This window comes from Toxotes jaculatrix, chromosome 9, assembly GCF_017976425.1.
Source record: "Toxotes jaculatrix isolate fToxJac2 chromosome 9, fToxJac2.pri, whole genome shotgun sequence".
In the NCBI taxonomy this organism is placed as follows: Eukaryota; Metazoa; Chordata; class Actinopteri; family Toxotidae; genus Toxotes; species Toxotes jaculatrix.
In genome coordinates, this window is record NC_054402.1 from 2,923,136 (window position 1) to 2,945,355 (window position 22,220).

At 40.4% G+C, this 22,220-nt stretch overlaps 8 protein-coding genes and 1 pseudogene across 8 annotated transcripts; 4 read left to right on the forward strand and 5 right to left on the reverse strand.

Moving 5' to 3' along the window:
- Positions 1 to 660: 660 nt before the first annotated feature.
- Positions 661 to 1,605, forward strand: LOC121187543 (annotated as a pseudogene).
- Positions 1,606 to 3,238: 1,633 nt separating this feature from the next.
- On the reverse strand, positions 3,239 to 4,240 carry LOC121187232 (olfactory receptor 10A2-like). Its single transcript, XM_041046404.1, has one exon. The coding sequence runs from the start codon at positions 4,223 to 4,225 to the stop codon at positions 3,239 to 3,241; it is 987 nt and encodes a 328-aa protein (XP_040902338.1). The 5' UTR covers positions 4,226 to 4,240.
- Positions 4,241 to 5,623: 1,383 nt separating this feature from the next.
- Positions 5,624 to 6,622, reverse strand: LOC121187233 (olfactory receptor 10A6-like). Its single transcript, XM_041046405.1, has one exon. The coding sequence runs from the start codon at positions 6,605 to 6,607 to the stop codon at positions 5,624 to 5,626; it is 984 nt and encodes a 327-aa protein (XP_040902339.1). The 5' UTR covers positions 6,608 to 6,622.
- Positions 6,623 to 7,834: 1,212 nt separating this feature from the next.
- Positions 7,835 to 8,788, forward strand: LOC121187234 (olfactory receptor 11A1-like). The gene has a single exon (XM_041046406.1). The coding sequence runs from the start codon at positions 7,835 to 7,837 to the stop codon at positions 8,786 to 8,788; it is 954 nt and encodes a 317-aa protein (XP_040902340.1).
- Positions 8,789 to 10,649: 1,861 nt separating this feature from the next.
- Positions 10,650 to 11,576, reverse strand: LOC121187401 (olfactory receptor 11A1-like). The gene has a single exon (XM_041046617.1). It carries the CDS (start codon positions 11,574 to 11,576, stop codon positions 10,650 to 10,652), a length of 927 nt encoding a protein of 308 aa, XP_040902551.1.
- Positions 11,577 to 12,365: 789 nt separating this feature from the next.
- Positions 12,366 to 13,295, reverse strand: LOC121187575 (olfactory receptor 10A3-like). The gene has a single exon (XM_041046880.1). The coding sequence runs from the start codon at positions 13,287 to 13,289 to the stop codon at positions 12,366 to 12,368; it is 924 nt and encodes a 307-aa protein (XP_040902814.1). The 5' UTR covers positions 13,290 to 13,295.
- Positions 13,296 to 15,503: 2,208 nt separating this feature from the next.
- Positions 15,504 to 20,434, reverse strand: LOC121187215 (olfactory receptor 10A3-like). The gene is made up of 2 exons (XM_041046376.1): positions 20,418 to 20,434; positions 15,504 to 16,431 (listed from the first exon to the last, which is right to left on the reverse strand). The coding sequence occupies exon 2, from the start codon at positions 16,425 to 16,427 to the stop codon at positions 15,504 to 15,506; it is 924 nt and encodes a 307-aa protein (XP_040902310.1). The 5' UTR covers positions 16,428 to 16,431; positions 20,418 to 20,434.
- Positions 17,667 to 18,596, forward strand: LOC121187214 (olfactory receptor 142-like). Its single transcript, XM_041046375.1, has one exon. It carries the CDS (start codon positions 17,667 to 17,669, stop codon positions 18,594 to 18,596), a length of 930 nt encoding a protein of 309 aa, XP_040902309.1.
- Positions 19,454 to 20,413, forward strand: LOC121187235 (olfactory receptor 5F1-like). The gene has a single exon (XM_041046407.1). It carries the CDS (start codon positions 19,478 to 19,480, stop codon positions 20,411 to 20,413), a length of 936 nt encoding a protein of 311 aa, XP_040902341.1. The 5' UTR covers positions 19,454 to 19,477.
- Positions 20,435 to 22,220: the final 1,786 nt, after the last annotated feature.

Genomic DNA, 22,220 nt, shown 5'->3' on the forward strand with positions numbered 1-22,220 from the left:
ATGTAGCTGTAAGTGGGGATGATGGCTGCCTGAGTCTACCTGATCTGGGTACTGTGAGGGGTATTTGGGCCTCTTTAACAAACAGTGATAATGTGTGTAAAGTTGGAGGAACATCACTCAAAGCATTGTAGAGATAACATGTTCTGAAGCACAACATTGGCATTAAGGTCACAGAGACCTTGACCTTTGACCTCTGACCTCAAAAATCTACTCAGATCTGCCTTAAGTCACAGTCAACATTAGTGCAAAGTTTGACAAAGAGACCTCAAAGCGTTCTTAAGATATCGCGCGTAGAATAATCCGGGACACACACTCACTCACTCACTCACTCACTCACTCACTCACTCACTCACTCACTCACTCACTCACTCACACACACACACACACACACACACACACACACACGTATGCTGTGGGCGTCTCTGTCTTGAAAAGGTTAAAAGAGGCAGAAGCAGAGTTTGATCTCAGTCAGCAGAGACTCGCTTTGATTCACACTCAAACTAAGTTTTACAACTTTTAGGTTACATTTAAGCTCTTGATCGTGATTTTAATACAAACCACAGTAAGTGTGTTTGATGGTTTCATCACTTGCTGAAAACAAAAGTGCATTGAAATGTAAGATTTACATTTGTGTAGTTAGTTGTTCCACTGATCAGCGTTATGACTGTTTAGCAAGTGAGGATGAAGGTGAACTCCACACAGGTTTCACATTTCACACTCGCTGCCTACTTTGACACTGGGGTTTTCAAATATTTATATTTCACTATAATTATGTTGTTATATCTTTTAATCCTTTGTGCCAATGTGCTGCTGATTGTGGTCATCTGTATGAGCAGAAGCTTACATGAGCCTATGTACCTGTTTCTGTGCAGCCTGTTTGTAAATGAACTGTATGGTAGCACAGGGCTGTTTCCATTCCTCCTGGTTCAGATTCTCTCTGACGTTCACACTGTTTCTGCTTCTCTGTGTTTCCTGCAGATTTTCTGTGTTTATTCATACGTTTGTGTAGAATTTTTCAACTTAGCCATCATGTCTTATGACAGATACCTGGCTATCTGTCATCCTCTACAATATAACACACGAATGACATTTAAGAGGGTTGCCACGCTCATTGTTGTCACATGGTTACCTGCTTTTCTTGTGGTTGTTGGCACAACATCCTTGAGTTCCTCTCTACAGCTGTGTGGAAACACCATTCATAAAATTTACTGTGTGAACTTCTCTATTGTCAAACTGGCCTGTTCTGACACCAGAGTCAACAACATCTACGGACTGTTTGTTAGTGCTTTCTCTGTCTTTGTTCCGCTCATTTTAATCCTTTACACTTACATGAGGATCCTTAAAGTGTGTTTCTCAGGTTCAGAACAGACCAGACAGAAAGCTGTCAGTACCTGCACACCTCACCTCGCTTCCCTCCTCAACTTCTCTTTCGGGGTTTGTTTTGAAATATTACAGAGCAGGTTTGATATGAACAGTTTACCCAACATGCTGGGTATTTTTTTGTCATTATACTTTCTAACCTGCCAGCCGCTGTTCAGCCCTGTGCTGTACGGACTGAAAATGTCCAAAATCCGCAACATATGTAAAAGTCTGTTTTGCTCCTAAGTGAAGATCATTGCTTGAGTAACAGGAAAAAATGTTGAAGTCAACTGTGTATGTGAAGCAGAGGAAATGAAACATGCAGGTTATACAACAGAAACAGCTGCAGCCGAGTTTTGTCTTTAGGAAAAAGGTCTGAATTCTTATGCTTCAACAAAAACTCTTGAATATAACAAATAAACGTTGTATGATATATAAAACAGAAAAAAACAGCTGCAATTTGTTACCATTATTCTGCAAATATGTGCCGTTTGTAAACATTTAATAACTCAACTTCAACAGCTACCAAAAAAAAAAACTGCATGAGCTTCCAACCAAGGACACACTGATCTGATCCACTGGATCCACAGTACATCAGCTCCAGTACTGATCTTACTGGGCAAATCCAGATCCACATACTCTTGTTCTGGCCTGTTCATGTGCTGCAGTGGCCTCATTTCAAGTGGTTTAGATTCTGCTGATAGTATAACATACTGTGGAACTGTGGAACTGAAAAAATGCCATTTGCAGAATTAGATTCTCTCTGTGGCAGTCACTGTCGTGGGGTTACTGTCAAAGTAAAAAAATAAATTTAAAAATAGGTTAGAAAATAACAGAAAATCAGTATGCAGGGATCAGAGTTGATATTGTGCTGGGTTACCACAAATAAATCAATGTAAGGGAAACGCTGAGAAGAGTCATTATGAAACTGTGGGTGGACAAATCAGACCATGATGAGCCGCCACAGTCAGGTAAGTAATTAATGAGGAACAGCAATTTTAGTCTGTGAATGTTAGACAGTCGTCAGAGGACATGACTTCTGGATAATGACTGAGAGAAGTGTAGAAGATCGTCAATAAAAGTGTTGACACTTCAAATCATATTATCTTTGTCTAATGTTGTCATTTTTTTTCTCTATATGGAACGTGTCCTGCTGGCCCAGCTGTCTTCTCTGTAAAGAAGACGACTACTGAATGTCCATCTGTCCTCAGGTTTCTCACTTGTTTCCTGTGGGTTTTTCCCTATTCAGATTTAGGGTATAAGGACAGAACGTGCACACGCTGACTGTAAAGACCTCTGAGTCATTTTGGATTTTGCAGTAAATAAACTGACTTGACTCTTAAAATGCATCAAAGTTGGAACTCATCCTGTGTTTGTGCTGTAAAGTTTTACTCTTCAGAGTCTCGGTAGTTGTAATGATCTGATAAAGGCAGGCATCATAGCTGAGGCATTAAATAAAAAAATCAAAATACTGAAATGATGCAAGAGAATCTCAAGATGACTCTAGGTTTAGGACAAGTACATTAACTTTATTACTTTATTTTATCACTGAATTCTTTCTCAGTAATTTAAAATAGATGTCAGAATTTCACTCAACGAAATCGTTGCTGAGACTCAGTGATTTTAGGATCAATTATTGTTGCTTCATAAACAAGACTAAAATGTAACTGTGTGAAAATAAAAAAGGAATAAAGTAGAAAAGTAGATCGTGTTTCACTCAATACAAATAAAACTATCAATCATTGTCTGTCATCAAACAAACTGAAATCACATCAAACTTTATTTTTAATTCTTAATAACTTTCACGATAAATTTCCTACCTTTTGATAAAATTTCTCAACTCAGGAAATGAAGATTATTGATGCCAGTAGAGTCAAAGTCATTGATTTATTGTTTTCTCTTGTACAACTCTGTTGGATGATCTACACTCCTCAACAGAACCTGAAAGCAGATTTTTACATATGATGCGTATTTTGGACATGTTCAGTCCGTACATGACGGGGCTGAAGAGCGGCTGGCATGTTAGAAAGTACAACGATAAAAATATTCGCAGCATGTTGGGCACGCTGCTCATATCGAACCTGCTCTGTAATATTTCAAAGAAAACTCCAAAAGAGAAGTTGAGCAGAGAAGCGAGGTGAGGTGTGCAGGTACTGACAGCTTTCTGTCTGGTCTGTTTGGAGCCTGAGAAACACACTTTAAGGATCCTCATGTAAGTGTAAAGGATTACAGATACAGGAACACAAACTGTGAGAGAAGCAGCAACGAGTTCATAGATGTTGTTGACTCTGGTGTCAGAACAGGCCAGTTTTATGACGGAGTAGTTGTCACAGTAAACTTTATTAATGATGTTCCCACACAGCTGTAAAGAGACACTCAAGGATGTTGTGACAAAAACAGCAACAAAAGGAGGAAACCATATAACAGCAATAAGCATGGCGACCTTATTAGATGTCATATGTGTGTTATACTGTAGAGGACAGCAGATAGCAAGATATCTGTCATAAGACATGACGGCTAAGTTTGTAAATTCCACACTTCCATATATATAAACACAGAAAATCTGCAGGAAACACAGAGAAGCAGAAACAGTGTGAACGTCAGAGAGAATCTGAACCAGGAGCAATGGAAACAGCCCTGTGCTACCATACAGTTCATTTACAAACAGGCTGCACAGAAACAGGTACATAGGCTCATGTAAGCTTCTGTTCATACAGATGACCACAATCAGCAGCACATTGGCACAAAGGATTAAAAAATAAAATGTCAGAATGAACAGGAAATATAAGTATCTGAAATACTCAGTGTCAAAGTAGGCGCCGAGTGTAAAATATGAAACCTGTGTGGAGTTTATCATCAACCTCATCCTGCTTCAAAACACAGAAACCCTGTGCACAGGAAGGATCCAGTGTAATACTAGTGTTACAGTGTGTTATAGAAATAAGAAATGAGTCAGTAAACCTACGTTACAAAGACCTGAAACTCACCACTGTCTTCTGTAAAGTCAACATACTGGTCAGGGTGAGACACGACCAACAGTTTACAACATTGTGATGAAGGTGATACTGTGACTCCCTCTAACTGAACTGAACTGTACGTCTGCTTACGCTTCTTTTACACTCTTCAAGTCAGTCGACGCCCTCAGCGGCAGACTGACGTCACTTCTTACTGATGCTTGGAAAAAAAAAAACAGACTTGCAGACTGAATATTTTTTCCTGTTTTAACCATTCAGTATATGATGAGATATAAATAAACGGGAAAAGATTCATAGTGGAAGAATATGTGCAGAAAGAAGGATTTGATCAATTTAAAAAGAATTTAAAGCTCAATTTATTGAGCAGAGATGCACAAAGATGGGCTCGTTCAGGAGCCTGCTGTGTATGACCACCACACACAAGGACACACAGGTTAGTTTAAAATAATCTATGGGGACAAAATGTTTGGTGAAGGGTCCCAGTATTTTTGCCGAAGCCATTTTCTTTTTTTTCTTTTTGTATTATTTAAAATTGTACATTACACTGAAAACCAGGGTTGAAAATCATCGTGTCCTTTCTGTTACATGTGGAATAGAGAAGGGTGGATGTCAGCTGCCTCTGTCAGTTTGAGCTCAGAGAAAATCAAGTGTTTTTTTTCTTTTTTCTTTTTTAAGTGGAATTGTACCAATCAGTTTGGCCACGTCTGTCTGCCTTTTTCCAGAGCGGCTTCTGTCTCTGCCAGATTGGTGAAGTTCTGCTGAGATGGTCGTCCTTCAAGTAGGCTCTCCCATTTCTGCAGAGCACTTCTGAAGCTCGGAAAAAATGCATTCTTTTCCATTTATGATTAAATCTACAACATAGTAAATTGTGCACAAAGTGAAGGGGTCTGAATATTGACCTAACTCGACTCTTACAATGCATCAAAGTTGGAACTCATCCTGTGTTTGTGCTGTAAAGTCTTACTCTTCAGAGTCTCAGTAGTTGTAATGATCTGATCAAGGCAGGGATCACAGCTGTGGCATAAAACTTAAAAAATAAATAAATAAATAAATATTCAAATGACTCTAAGTTCAGGACAAATACATTAACTTTATCACTTTATTTGATCACTTCATTCATTCATTCTCAATGGACAATTTAAAATAGCTGTCAAACTTTCACCCAATAAAATCTTGGCTGAGACGCAAAGACAAACTCAAATTACGCCCAACTTTATTTTTAATTCTTCACAACTTTCACAATAAATTTCCCACCTATTGATACAATATCTCAAGTCAGGAAATGAAGATTATTGATTTATTGTTTTCTCTTGTACAAATCTGTTGGATGATCTACACTCAACAGAACCTGAAAGCAGACTTTTATATATGATGCGTATTTTGTACATGTTCAGTCCGTATATTACGGGGCTGAAGAGCGGCTGGCATGTTAGATAGTACAATGATAAAAATATTCGCAGCATGTTGGGCACACTGCTCATATCAAACCTGGTCTGTAATATTTCAAAGGAAACTCCACAAGAGAAGTTGAGCAGAGAAGCGAGGTGAGGTGTGCAGGTACTGACAGCTTTCTGTCTGGTCTGTTTGGAGCCTGAGAAACACACTTTAAGGATCCTCATGTAAGTGTAAAGGATTACAGATACAGGAACACAAACTGTGAGAGAAGCAGCAACGAGTTCATAGATGTTGTTGACTCTGGTGTCAGAACAGGCCAGTTTTATGACGGAGTAGTTGTCACAGTAAACTTTATTAATGATGTTCCCACACAGCTGTAAAGAGGCACTCAAGGATGTTGTGACAAAAACAGCGACAAAAGGAGGAAACCATATAACAGCAATAAGGATGGCGACCTTATTAGATGTCATATGTGTGTTATACTGTAGAGGACAGCAGATAGCAAGATATCTGTCATAAGACATGACGGCTAAGTTTGTAAATTCCACACTTCCGTATGAATACAAACAAAAAATCTGCAGGAAACACAGAGAAGCAGAAACAGTGTGAACGTCAGAGAGAATCTGAACCAGGAGCAATGGAAACAGCCCTGTGCTACCATACAGTTCATTTACAAACAGGCTGCACAGAAACAGGTACATAGGCTCATGTAAGCTTCTGTTCACACAGATGATCACAATCAGCAGCACATTGGCACAAAGGATTAAAAGATAAAACAACATAACAGCCATGAAATATAAGTATTTGAAACACTCAGTGTCAAAGTAGGCGCCGAGTGTAAAATATGAAACCTGTGTGGAGTTTATCATCAACCTCATCCTGCTTCAAAACACAGAAACCCTGTGCACAGGAAGGATCCAGTGTAATACTAGTGTTACAGTGTGTAATAACTCTGTGAGTGTGCAGCTACTTTAAATTTTAACATTCATCAACACAAACCTCATTCAGTCTCCTCACAGTCCAGAAATGAGTCAGTAAACCTACGTTACAAAGACCTGAAACTCACCACTGTCTTCTGCAAAGTCAACATACTGGTCAGGGTGAGACACGACCAACAGTTTACAACATTGTGATGAAGGTGATACTGTGACTCCCTCTAACTGAACTGAACTGTACGTCTGCTTACGCTTCTTTTACACTCTTCAAGTCAGTCGACGCCCTCAGCAGCAGACTGACGTCATTTCTTACTGATGCTTGGAAAAAAAAAAAAAATAGAAGTGCCGCATGTCGGTGGTATGTCTCTGTGTGGTTGGGTGCCTGTTTGTAGCAGATGTAGAGGTTATGGGTGTTTTGTAGTGATAAAGGCAATGTTTGGGAAGGTTAGTGTTTGGTGTTCACAAGCACAAGTCACAGTCAACATTTGTGCAAAGTTTGACAGAAAGACCTCAAAGTGTTCTTCGGATATATCACCTGTAGAAGAATATGGGACAGACGTACAACCTGAAAACATAATGTCTCCGGCCTTGGCTTAAAAAGCTGATATTCAGCTCAGCCCTGAGTCCAACTAAAAACTCTGTCAAGAACCAAACAGCAGTAACTGCACTCTGTGTAATCTGTGGTCTGTACAATTTGCCCTCCATACTTCAATGCAGTGTCTGCGACAGAAAAACGGAAACAACTACACAGATAAACAAACAATGCTACATCAAGTGGAAGCTAGCTGCTAGGTAGTGTTAGCTAAATTTAGAAAAAGCTAACTCTCTGGTACTGACTTTGCCCCTGCTGTAACTTTCATCTCGGGTATTCAGTTAGCTGTTCATAAGTTTCACACACACACACACACACACACACGTATGCTGTGGGCGTCTCTGTCTTGAAAAGGTTAAAAGAGGCAGAAGCAGAGTTTGATCTCAGTCAGCAGAGACTCGCTTTGATTCACACTCAAACTAAGTTTTACAACTTTTAGAAACATTTAAGCTCTTGATCGTGATTTTAATACAAACCACAATAAGTGTGTTTGATGGTTTCATCACTTGCTGAAAACAAAAGTGCATTGAAATGTAAGATTTACATTTGTGTAGTTAGTTGTTCCACTGATCAGCATTATGACTGTTTTGCAAGTGAGGATGAAGGTGAACTCCACACAGGTTTCACATTTCACACTCGCTGCCTACTTTGACACTGGGGTTTTCAAATATTTATGTTTCACTATAATTATATTGTTATATCTTTTAATCCTTTGTGCCAATGTGCTGCTGATTGTGGTCATCTGTATGAACAGAAGCTTACATGAGCCTATGTACCTGTTTCTGTGCAGCCTGTTTGTAAATGAACTGTATGGTAGCACAGGGCTGTTTCCATTGCTCCTGGTTCAGGTTCTCTCTGACGTTCACACTGTTTCTGTTTCTCTGTGTTTCCTGCAAATTTTTTGTTTGTATTCATATGGAAGTGTAGAATTTTTCAGCTTATCCGTCATGTCTTATGACAGATACCTGGCTATCTGTTATCCTCTGCAGTATAACACACTAATGACAACTAAAAAAGTTGCAGTGCTTATTGTTGCTTCGTGGTTATCCCCTTTTCTTGCCATTGTTGTCTTGATATCACTGACTGCACCATTACAGCTTTGTGGGTACATCATTAGCAAAGTTTATTGTGACAATTATTCTGTTGTTAAACTGGCCTGTTCTGACACCAGAGTCAATAACATCTACGGACTCATTTACACAGTTATCTCAATCATCGTTCCGCTCATTTTAATCCTTTACACTTACATGAGGATCCTTAAAGTGTGTTTCTCAGGCTCCAAACAGACCAGACAGAAAGCTGTCAGTACCTGCACACCTCACCTCGCTTCTCTGCTCAACTTTTCTTTTGGGGTTTGGTTTGAAATATTACAGAGCAGGTTTGATATGAGCAGTGTGCCCAACATGCTGCGAATATTTCTATCATTATACTTCCTAACATGCCAGCCGCTCTTTAACCCCGTCATGTATGGACTTAAACTGTCTAAAATCCGTAACATATATGTCCATTGTGTCCATAATGTCTTTTGTTAGATACCTTTCTGTCTCTTGTCCTCTGCAATATAACACATGGCATACAGCACAGCTGCTGTGTTTATTCTTTTCCATGTAGTTCTTATGGCAGTATCTTCCTCACAGCTGTGTGGGAACATGCTCAGAGTAAAGTCTGGACTCTGTCACTTTTCTCAGTGTTTGGTCCTTTAATTTTAATCCTTTAAATCTGTCACTATCTGCTTTTCTGTTGGCGATTGTTTTCAGATTTTATTGAACAGATGTGATGGAAACACGGCACCATATGTGTTAAAGTTTATTTTTTTTAAATCTCAGAACTTTCTCCATGCCAGCTTCTCTTTAAAGGGGCTATATGTGGGTTTTCTCTGCAGCTGAATGTGGGTTCTGGTGGTTTCATTTACAAAACGAGAGAACACATCCTCTGGGCTGCGCCGCTTCTTCATCCTCTCATGCTGAACTGAGGGCAGACTGGACGCTACAGTGACTCACTATCACAAAGTGGTGTAGCACAATGGGCCGGGGCTAGCTGGTTAGCATGCTAACTTCAGTGAAACAAAAGAAGAGATGGTTGTTTACTTTCCACTGCTGGAGACAGCTGTTAATGTTAACGTTGGCTATGTAGCAATAGCCAAAATGTACATATAGCACCTTTAACGTGGTCATGTATGAACTAAAAGTGTGTAAAAATCTGTTCTGTGCAGATCCTCTGTGAGATGTATGTGTCTCGTCAGATAATATAAAATAAACTGAAGCCTCTGCTCTAAACAGCACTGATGTCCGTTGTCTGTGAAGGTTCTCAGTCTTCCACATCATCCTGTTTCTAAATGCTAAACAAAGGCGTCTGGACTCGCTTCACTTCTCATCCCAAAGATTTCTTCAGTGACGAACTCCAGTCGCCTTTGTACAACATTTAGAAACACTGATGTTTCTCGTTAACTGTGCATCTGAAAACATGTGATTTGATTTATTATTATTACTTATTATTTATTCTGGCTCCTCAGAGGTTGTTAATGTGACGTTGTTATGCTTTTTCTTTTCACTGCTGCTGCTCTTCTTTAGTTACTTCACTTGTTTTCTGTCTGAATTATCGTGCGTCAGGTCCTTTGACCTGAGATGCACCATTTGCACGACGACGTAAATACTGTGGCCGCAGACTGCACTCAGATTCAGTAATAACATAAGGTGAATCTTTCCACCATCCCTCTGTCTCACAAACAACAAAACAGAGAAACACTGCGGTTCAGACTCTTAAGGAACCAATGAGACGGGTCGCCAAGGCAAACCCCATCACACCAGCAGGATGTTTACAGCCTTAGCTTCTCCTGGGCTTAATGTTCTCAGACAGAGAGAGAGAGAAATCTCACACCCGCTCATATGCTGCTCATGTGGTGTCTGGACCAACAGCTGCACAGACTGATGCTTTAAACCATCACGTTCTTCAGTCTTCAGTCTCACTCTGCGGAGTGTTTGTCGCCTTTTCACTAATTTTTACATTTTAAAGAATCAGTTTTATTGGCCCAGTTTGTGCACATAAATAAGGAATTTGACTGGTTTTCCTTTGCTCTCAGGCAGTTCAGAAACAAACAACAGAACAGGGGGACAGAGAGAGAAGAGGATACTGACGTCTAAGTTTTTAAAAACAAGGAATAAAAATCTCAGCACGTGTTTGCATCTAGTTTCTCTTCCTATGGAAGCTGAATGCACTTATCCCACCATGTCTCTCACATCTAGTGAAAAAGGGAAACATAACTTCACCTTTCACAAAGTACAAAGACATTAAACCAGAGACGCCGTTACTGTTAACACTGGTCAAGAGAGGAGAGAATTCATTTATTTCTTTTTCATGTCTGTAAAGTTGAACTGCACAGATCTGCTGGCTGAGCTACACCTGACCGCACAGCACACGTTTACATATGATGTAGATTTTGGACATTTTCAGCCCGTACAGTACAGGGGTAAACAGAGGCTGGCAGGTTAGGAAGTATAATGACAATAAAATGCTCAGAATATTGGGCACGTCGCTCATCTCAAATCTGCTTTGGAATATTTGAAAACAACAACCAAAGGAGAAGTTGAGCAGGGAAGCGAGGTGAGGTGTGCAGGTACTGACAGCTTTCTGTCTGGTCTGTTTGGAGCCTGAGAAACACACTTTAAGGATCCTCATGTAAGTGTAAAGGATTAAAATGAGCGGAACGATGACTGAGATAACTGTGTAAAAGAGTCCATAGATGTTATTGACTCTGGTGTCAGAACAGGCCAGTTTAACAATGGAGTAGTTTCCACAGAAAACTTTGTTAATGATGTTCCCACACAGCTGTAACGGTGCACTCAGTGATATCAAGAAAACAATGGCAAGACAAGGGAATAACCATGCAACAACAATAAGCACTGCAACTTTTTTAGTTGTCATTAGTGAGTTATACTGCAGAGGGTAACAGATAGCCAGGTATCTGTCATAAGACATGACGGCTAAGATGAAATATTCGACACAAGCATAAGAGTAAACACAGAAAATCTGCAGGAAACAAAACGAAGAAGAAACAGTGTGAACATCAGAGAGAACCTGAACCAGGAGCAATGGAAACAGCCCTGTGCTACCATACAGTTCATTTACAAACAGGCTGCACAGAAACAGGTACATAGGCTCATGTAAGCTTCTGTTCACACAGATGATCACAATCAGCAGCACATTGGCACAAAGGATTAAAAGATATAACGACATAATTACAGTAAAATATAAATATTTGAAAACCCCAGTGTCAAAGTAGGCAGCGAGTGTGAAATGTGAAACCTGTGTGGAGTTCACCATGATCCCTCCGGCTCATAAATCAGTAATGACACAACTCTTCTGAAAGTTTAGTCAAATCTATAAAGGTTTAGAACTGTGAGCAGCTACAGCATCAAACACCCACAGTACAAAAATTTACCAACAGTAAAGAAAATTAATATTAATAAAAGAATTCCCCAGATTTACCATTTCCCAGCTGTACTGGCTCACACTAAGTCATGACACTACAGGGCTTATGACACTGTGTGAATCCTAACATCCACCTACTGCAGTCACACTGTGACTCCACCATGACGGAGCTGAAACTCTGCCTCTGCTTCTTTTAACCTTTTCAAATCAGGAGACACCCACAGCAGCCGACTGAGCTCATTATCATAAGAGCCACTGGTTGATCCTGGTTTCTAATTCACACCTGAGAAAAGTTTTCTTTTACACAGTGGACAAAGATAGAAAGTAAATATAAAGAAAAACACACACTTTTGACTTTACTGTCTCTTTATGGAACATTTGAGTCTCTGAAATACAGGTTTTGTAAACTGTGTCCACTTCATCTGTGTCAATGTTATTTATAAATGGTTAATATAAAAAAAATAAACTTTACACTTAACTGCTTTATGTATTTTGCTGATTCTGCCTGAGTAAGAACTCACTGGACACCTGAGAGCACAACCACCTGAATATACAGTCCAAACATTCAAAACAGAAACTACATTACATTTGTAAACAAGAGTTTCACACTCCACACAGGCTGTGACCAAGTGGCTTCTGTCCAGCTGCTCTAGCATAAAGGCCGGACATTACATCAGTGTCCTACAATGCAGCAAAGACAAGGCTTTTACAGATGATACGGATTTTGGACAGATTTAGACCATACAGCAAAGGGTTGACGAGCGGCTGGCACGTGAGCCAGTATAATGACAAAACAATTCTCAAAATGTTGGGTAAACTGTTCATGTTGAACCTGCTCTGTAAAATCTCAAAACAAGCCCCGCAAGAGAAGTTGAGCAGGGAAGCGAGGTGAGGTGTGCAGGTACTGACAGCTTTCTGTCTGGTCTGTTTGGAGCCTGAGAAACACACTTTAAGGATCCTCATGTAGGTGTAGAAGATTAGGATCAGAGGGCAAAAGATCGAGAGCGACGTAACAAAGAGTCCGTAGATGTTGTTGGCTGTGGTGTCAGAACAGGCCAGTTTGACGATGGAGTAGCTGTCACAGTAAACTTTGTTGATGATGTTCCCACACAGCTGTAAGGAGTGACTGAAGGATATCATGCACAGAAGCAAAGGGCAAAACCATGTTACAGCAATAAGTTTGGCAATTTTGTTCACTGTCATTTGGGTGCTGTATTGTAGAGGGTGACAAATAGCCAGGTATCTGTCGTAAGACATGATGGCTAAGCTTAAATATTCTACACCTCCGTATGAGAATAATAAATAATTCTGCAGGAAACAAAACCAAGAAGGAACAGTGTGAACGTCAGAGAGAACCTGAACCAGGAGGAATGGAAACAGCCCTGTGCTACCATACAGTTCATTTACAAACAGGCTGCACACAAACAGGTACATAGGCTCATGTAAGCTTCTGTTCACACAGATGACCACAATCAGCAGCACATTGGCACCAACTATAAAAACATATAAAGATAAAATGATCATGAAATATAAGTATCTTAAAAGCCCAGTGTCAAAGTAGGCAGCGAGTGTGAAATATGAAACCCGTGTGTAGTTCACCATCATTCTCCTTTCGCTTCATAAAGGAGGATGATGAGGACGAAGGAACGCACAGGCTGTGTTACATTTTGCTTCAGTAAAACTTAAACTATAAGCTCTGTGTTAAAGTAGCAAACACATTCAGAATATTCAGACTTGGCACAGTAAAAACATGCATTGTTAACAATACAACAGAGACAACTTTCACAAACTATCTAATGTCTCCCCTATCTAAAGTCTCTATAACACTAAAATGAGACAGAACCCAGGTTATGACGCGGTGTGGGTCGCACCATTCGCCTCTTTTGACTGAGCTGAAACTCTGCTTCTGCTTCTTTTAACCTTTGCGTTCGGAGACGCCCAGAGCAGCAGACTGAGCTCACTGCGACAGGTACCACAGGTGTACACTTGTTTTTCATTGCTGTAGATACACAAAACACTCCAAATCTGATTACATAGCCACTAAGTTGATTAACGACCTTTGACCCGAGGTGTTCTGGTACTCTAAGAACTAAACAAACATGGTGTTATGGACAATTGTTTATTAGAAGAGAAATTCAGCAACTAAGTACTAAAAGTATTCAGACCCTTCATTTAGTATTCTATAGAAGCTTCCTTGGAGCAGTTCCAGCTTCTTGGACAGGCCTCTACAAGCTCTGATCTCCTGGATTTTGGTTTTGGTTTGTCAGCTTATAAGCAGATCCTCTCACGCTCTGTCAGACTGGATGTGAAGTGTCTGGGCCTTGGCCAGGCCTCTCAGGGTCAGTCAAACATGCGTCTCCAGCCTGGTCTTGGCTTCAGGTCACTGTCCTCTGTCAGCGACCTCTCACCACGCCAGGGGTGGTCCTGATGGTTTTAGGGATGGTCTGCTGCCTACTTTGAAACAGGGCTGTTTAAATACCTGTTCTTTATGATGGTCACGTCTTTATATATTTTCATTCTTTGTGCCAATGTGCTGCTTCACGCCCGAGAAAAGTTTTCTTTTACACAATGGGCCAAGATAGAAAGTAAATACAAAGAAAAATACACACTTTTGCATTTTCTGCTGGACACCTGAGAGCACAACCACCTGAATATACAGTCCAAACATTCAAAACAGAAACTACATTACATTTGTAAACACCAAGAGTTTCACACTCCACACAGGCTGTGACCAAGTGGCTTCTGTCCAACTGCTCTACCACAAAGGCCTGACTTTGTTCATTCAGAGAACCATAGTTACACATGTAACAATCCATTTAATGACCTCTGACCCCATCACACCTTTACATCACAGCTTCCTGTCGGTGCCTCAGTCACTGACATGGATGGATGATGCTTCCTCTGGCTGTGGCGTTATGAACTGGTGATGTTTTTGTCTTTTCATGTCTTCATGCGTTGAATGATGGATAAAGTTCTATCACAACACTGAAACTTAAATTCCCTGTTACTATGGAAAATAATCAGGTCGACTTTACTGTCTTTGTGGAAGCTAAACTGGCCACAACATCACTGCTTTTTCTGAGGTTCTTAAAAAAAAAACTATTGTAAAAAATAATACAATCGTAAATTGTATAATCAAATCCAAAAAGAAACACAAACTTCATGCATATGTCTAGAGAGGTATAATAAGGGGTGTATATATATAGAGAGAGACATATTTATGTACATAAATTACATGTGTGTTTATGTAAGGATCCTAAAAAGGTTGTGGAATAAGATAAAAGCAATTCCACTTTCATCAGACTGGACTCACATCTGACTTTCTGAGACTGTAGGAGATTTCTAAACTAAGTTTAAGCCTTTAAACACAGAAGCCCCATGAAAGGTTATTTAGAGCATCTATGATTCCTGAATAAAATCATCCATAGAATCATTCTAATTGAACTGCATTATTATTTTTAATTTTAAAAATGGATTTAAAAAAATAGTCCTCAGACACATTTTCTGGTAAATGCTGACACTGCATTCTGCTCTGTTCTATTGTTATTCAGGCTGAGCAAATAGCAATGTTCCCCTTCCCAATAAAAGGTGTGTTGTATCGTTATTACTTTATTTCACACATCTTTGTGGAAATGCATTTCAAAACACAGCATTGTGCAAAAAAACAAAGAAAAAAAAGTGGATTCAATTGAAACAGGCCTTGACAAATAAATGATCTACTCACACAGCAGTTGCACTGCTGAATTTAAAGTGTTTTTAGTTTAGACCTTAATCAGTGTCTGGGAAACACTGAAATCTGCTGGACATTACATCAGTGTCCTACAATGCAGCAAAGACAAGGCTTTTACAGATGATACGGATTTTGGACAGATTTAGACCATACAGCAAAGGGTTGACGAGCGGCTGGCACGTGAGCCAGTATAATGACAAAATAATTCTCAAAATGTTGGGTAAACTGTTCATGTTGAACCTGCTCTGTAAAATCTCAAAACAAGCCCCGCAAGAGAAGTTGAGCAGAGAAGCGAGGTGAGGTGTGCAGGTGCTGACAGCTTTCTGTCTGGTCTGTTTGGAGCCTGAGAAACACACTTTAAGGATCCTCATGTAGGTGTAGAAGATTAGGATCAGAGGGCAAAAGATCGAGAGCGACGTAGCAAAGAGTCCGTAGATGTTGTTGGCTGTGGTGTCAGAACAGGCCAGTTTGACGATGGAGTAGTTGTCACAGTAAACTTTGTTGATGATGTTCCCACACAGCTGTAAGGAGTGACTGAAGGATATCATGCACAGAAGCAAAGGGCAAACCCATGTTACAGCAATAAGTTTGGCAATTTTGTTCCCTGTCATTTGGGTGCTGTATTGTAGAGGGTGACAAATAGCCAGGTATCTGTCGTAAGACATGATGGCTAAGCTTAAATATTCTACACCTCCGTATGAGAATAATAAATAATTCTGCAGGAAACAAAACCAAGAAGGAACAGTGTGAACGTCAGAGAGAACCTGAACCAGGAGGAATGGAAACAGCCCTGTGCTACCATACAGTTCATTTACAAACAGGCTGCACACAAACAGGTACATAGGCTCATGTAAGCTTCTGTTCATACAGATGACCACAATCAGCAGCACATTGGCACCAACTATAAAAACATATAAAGATATAATGATCATGAAATATAAGTATCTTAAAAGCCCAGTGTCAAAGTAGGCAGCGAGTGTGAAATATGAAACCTGTGTGTAGTTTATCATCATTCTCCTTTTGCTTCATAAAGGAGGATGATGAGGACGAAGGAACGCACAGGCTGTGTTACATTTTGCTTCAGTAAAACTTAAACTATAAGCTCTGTGTTAAAGTAGCAAACACATTCAGAATATTCAGACTTGGCACAGTAAAAACATTCATTGTCGACAACAGAGACAACTTTCACAAACTCACCATTCCCCTATCTAAAGTCTCTATAACACTAAAATGAGACAGAACCCAGGTTATGACGCGTGTGTGGGTCGCACCATTCGCCTCTTTTGACTGAGCTGAAACTCTGCTTCTGCTTCTTTTAACCTTTGCGTTCGGAGACGCCCAGAGCAGCAGACTGAGCTCACTGCGACAGGTACCACAGGTGTACACTTGTTTTTCATTGCTGTAGATACACAAAACACTCCAAATCTGATTACATAGCCACTAAGTTGATTAACGACCTTTGACCCGAGGTGTTCTGGTACTCTAAGAACTAAACAAACATGGTGTTATGGACAATTGTTTATTAGAAGAGAAATTCAGCAACTAAGTACTAAAAGTATTCAGACCCTTCATTTAGTACTATATAGAAGCTTCCTTGGAGCAGTTCCAGCTTCTTGGACAGGCCTCGTACGCTCTGTCAGACTGGACGTGTAGTGTCTGGACCAAACATGCGTCTGGTTGTTGTGTATGGTTTTAGGGATGGTCAGGTGATGAGCCCCAGCTGATGTTCACCAGACACAGTTTCCAGAGTTCTGCTTAAAGGGTTTCTGTTTTTGTGTCAATTTTTGTTTTTGTGTAAATTTAAAAATCTGTCCTCAGTATTTGTGGGTATGTCTAAAACTATGATACGTTTGGCTCTAACACTTCAATAAATCATATAACCTACATAAAACTGATTTTGTAATTTAAAAAAAAAAAAAAAAGAAAAAAAACAGATCACGATGGATTCAGAGTGCTGCTGTGGGCGTCCCCTCCCTGAAGAAGAAGAGGATAAAAGAAGAAGAGCCAGTGTCTCAGCTCAGATAAAAGGGACGCAGTCTGATCACTGAGTCTCACAGCGTCATGTACTGTGTTCTCTAACCTCTCAGCATTATGCCGATTTTGATTGGAGTTAAGTGGTGAGTTTGCATGATTTCAGCCATTTCTGTTTATGACAGTGAATCTGTTGTGTGTTTACTTCAGCTGCACATTATTGCTCTGTTATCACCCACTGAACATGCTTAATAGTTTCTTTGTGAACCAGAAGCAGGAGGATGATAAACTCTACACAGGTTTCACATTTCACGCTCGCTGCCTACTTCGACACGGGGCTGTTTAAATACCTGTTCTTTATGATGGTCTTGTCTTTATATTTTTTAATCCTTTGTGCCAATGTGCTGCTGATTGTGGTCATCTGTGTGAACAGAAGCTTACATGAGCCTATGTACCTGTTTCTGTGCAGCCTGTTTGTAAATGAACTGCTTGGTAGCACAGGGCTGTTTCCATTGCTCCTGGTTCAGATTCTCTCTGACGTTCACACTGTTTCTGCTTCTCTGTGTTTCCTGCAGATTTTCTGTGTGCATACGTATGGACATACAGAATTTATGACCTTAGCCGTCATGTCTTATGACAGATATCTTGCTATCTGTTATCCTCTGCAGTATAACAGGCTGATGACAGCTAACAAGGTCGCCATGCTCATTGCTTTAAGTTGGTTATACTCTTTGTTTGCCATTAGTGTCACGGTGTCTCTGACTGTCCCTTTACAGCCGTGTGGGAACATCATCAACAAAGTTTACTGTGACAACTACTCCATCGTTAAACTGGCCTGTTCTGACACCACAGTCAACAACATCTTCGGACTTGTTTATATGTTTTCTATAATCCTGGGTCTTATAGTTTTAATCCTTTACACCTACATGAGGATCCTTAAAGTGTGTTTCTCTGGTTCAGAACAGACCAGACAGAAAGCTGTCAGTACCTGCACACCTCACCTCGCTTCCCTGCTCAACTTCTCTTTTGGAGTTTTCTTTGAAATATTACAGAGCAGGTTCGACATGAGCAGCGTGCCCGTTCCGCTGCGCATCTTTTTATCGTTGTACTGGCTCACCTGTCAGCCGCTCTTCAATCCTCTGATATACGGACTGAAAATACACAAAATACGAATCCTGTGTAAAAGTCTGCTCTCTGGGAAAAAACTGTAGACTACAAACTTTGTCAGGCAAATCAAAAGAATTCTCATCTCGAATAAAATGAAATATACAGAATTAAGGGAATGTCAGTGTGACGCACTGCTAAAGGCACAATAACTCCTTGTTATTGCTGCTGCAGCAGCAGCAGCAGTTTTGGATGAATTATATCAAAAAATATGAAAATCATCAGCAGTTTTTTCGGTTCAAAAGTTCCTGTTTGTTCAGAAATTCTAATGTGCAAAGGTTTGGAGAGATGGACAAATTATAAAACGTTCATTAATAAATTCAGAATCAGTTCACTGCTTATTTATCAATGGTATACAGGTCGTTACAACAGCCGTCAAGACCATGTCTTTACTACACTGTTGGACTGATTGTATGTCTCACAGCTGACACTGACACTACCTGTGCTAACAAAAATAAAATAAAATATTAACAAAACAAAATGAAATATGAGCAGACAGTCCCTCCAGTCTTTCCTCTGACTTCGACAGGGAATCAGTCAGAGCGAGTGATATGATAATGAGGTTGCTGGGGAGGGGGGACATCCCCTGACTTGAAATGGTTAAAAGCCACAGAATGACTGTCTCAGCTCACTTGGACGGAGACACAATATGACTGCATCAAGCGAGCAGATCAGTGGGAGGTGTCACTACCTGGGCTGTACTGAGTTTAGATAAGGTATTGGTGAGTGAGACATATCGGCGACGTTTGTGTCGATTCATATGAATCTGTTGTGTGTTTTTACACTGGAGTGAGTTTGTTTGTTACTGATTCTTTTTATCACAATTATGCATTTAAACTTGATCCACTCTCACAAAGCCACGAGCAGCTGTTGTGTGTTTCTCCCCTGAACAATGTTAATATTTGCTTAAGGAACTAAAAACAGGACGATGATGATAAACTCCACACAGGTTTCATATTTTACACTCGGCGCCTACTTTGACACGGGGCTTTTAAAATACTTATATTTCTTGTTCACTCTGACTTTTTATGGTTCGATTATTTGTGCCAATGTGCTGCTGATTGTGGTCATCTGTATGAACAGAAGCTTACATGAGCCTATGTACCTGTTTCTGTGCAGCCTGTTTGTAAATGAACTGTATGGTAGCACAGGGCTGTTTCCATTGCTCCTGGTTCAGATTCTCTCTGACGTTCACACTGTTTCTGCTTCTCTGTGTTTCCTGCAGGTGTTTTGTTTGTATTCGTACGGAGGTATAGAATTTCTGACCTTAGCCATCATGTCTTACGACAGATACCTTGCTATTTGTCACCCTCTACAATATAACACACGAATGACTTTTAACAAGATCGCCATGCTTACTGCTCTAATATGGATTTACCCTCTTCTTATAAATGCTTTCATAGTGTACTGTCTGACTGCCTCTTTACAGCTGTGTGGGAACATCATCAACAAAGTTTACTGTGACAACTATTATATCATCAAACTGGCCTGTTCTGACACCACAGTCAACAACGTCTTTGGACTTGTTCACATGTTTACAGTAATCTTTGGTCTCATTCTTTTAATCCTTTACACTTACATGAGGATCCTTAAAGTGTGTTTCTCAGGCTCCAAACAGACCAGACAGAAAGCTGTCAGTACCTGCACACCTCACCTCACTTCCCTGCTCAACTTCTCTTGCGGTTGTTTCTTTGAAATAGTACAGGGCAGGTTTAATTTGAACAGTCTACCTAATATATTACGTATTTTTTTGTCACTCTACTGGCTCACATGTCAGCCGCTCATCAACCCTTTACTGTACGGACTGAAAATGTCCAAGATTCGCACTGTGTATAAAAACCTGCTCTTTGGGAAAAGAACGTGACGACAAACGTTTTCTGACCACAAACACATTCGCTCACTGTGGATAAAAAGAAATAAATTCATTAGATGAGATACTGTTTGACAATACTGTTGGAAACTGTAACGGTGTCATTCATATTTATTAATAAAAAACAAATTAAAAAATGCTATTTGACTCATTTTTACCTGTTTACTCTTGCTTAGTTTAAGATTGTCACTAAGACTTGGACATTAGAATATCTGCAGCGGAGCACCATGTACACGGTTTTATTTAAATATTCAGCCCAGGTGTGTGACACTGACAGACGGCATCAGATGTTCTAAAATTAGACTTCGGTTCTAACATGACAGACCAAGAGGCACAATATCTGAAATAATAATAATCAGTTTCATAAACAGTGCTGCTGTGTTGAAGCTCTATACTTTTTCAGTACCAAAAGAAACATGTCTGTCGCACTAAGATGCAGAAACTGACACAAACCAAAGGCTTGGTTTTCATGTTCACAAACCTCAAAGTAAGATACTAAGAATCTTTTATTGATTAATTACGATTATATTATGTAAGGTTATGAGTCGATTATTACATTTCCAAAGATCGTTTTTTGTTTTTTATTGTACACACTTATTGTTATACACTGCCTCGGTGCACTGTGGGCCTGGGCCTGGACCCAGATAAGCGGCAGATGATGACATGACACTGCAGTGATTCTCCAGTCACTGTCTGTCATACAGGCTTTAACCGCGAGGCGGAGCTGTTGACTAACAATCATAACAAAACACCCTGTAACTGAACCAGCGAGCGAGTTTACTATGGTAGCGAGAGGAGAGACGAACCAACCATTAACCGGCAACCAGCCAATCCATCCAGCTCCACCTGCGCTTAGAGCGAGCGTGTGGAGGCATTTTGGTTTTCATGGCGGGAGTTTTAAACACGTCGACAGGACGTACGTTGTCTGCAAACTTTGCCGCACTAAGCTAAAGTACTGTGGCAATACCAGCAACATGAGGGCTCCGGGTTCGAACCCCGGTCTGAGCTCCTCTGTGTGGAGTCTGCATGTTCTCCCTGAGCCTGCGTGGGTTTTCTCCGGGTACTCCGGCTTCCTCCCACAATCCCCCCAAAATAAGATCATTAGATTAACTGGCTACTTTACATTGTTATCTGTGTGTAGTTATCTGTCTTTGCGTGTCGGTCCTACGATTGACTGGCGACCGGTCCAGGGTGAACCGGGCCTCTCGCCCGTTGTCAGCTGGGATAGGCTCCAGCTCCGGCGCGGCCCTGACGGATAAAGCGGTGTAGAAAACGGATGGATGGATGAGGGCTCACATGTCGCGCTTCCATCCAGAGACAACCGCCTGAAGCCTCACTCCACCGAATCAACGTCCACGAGGTGACAACACAATTAACCCCAGTGAAAGACTACATCAATAACGAGTTTTAAAAAACAAAACAACAACAACAACAAAAAAAAACTAGTTTGGAAGTTACAGATGTACACAATGCTGAAGGTGCTTTGAGATGTTTCTCAATAAAAGAGAAGTTGAGTGATTCAGCAGCTGTTTTTTTTAAATGGTGCAATACGTTTATGGTGCATTTTGGGTTACTGTTGTCAAATGGAAACTCAATAATAGATTGGTAATCGAATCTAGACCTCAGTAATCGTAATCGAATCGAATCAGGAAATTGGACCGGTTAACCAACCCTAATAAAAAGGAATCATTTTGGAATCTGCACCCAAACTCAGTTACTTCAAAGTTATTAACTGTTGTTGACACAGAGTCAGAGAGGAGCTGAGACCAGGGTGCAGTGACACCATAGTTACTGATGGGGT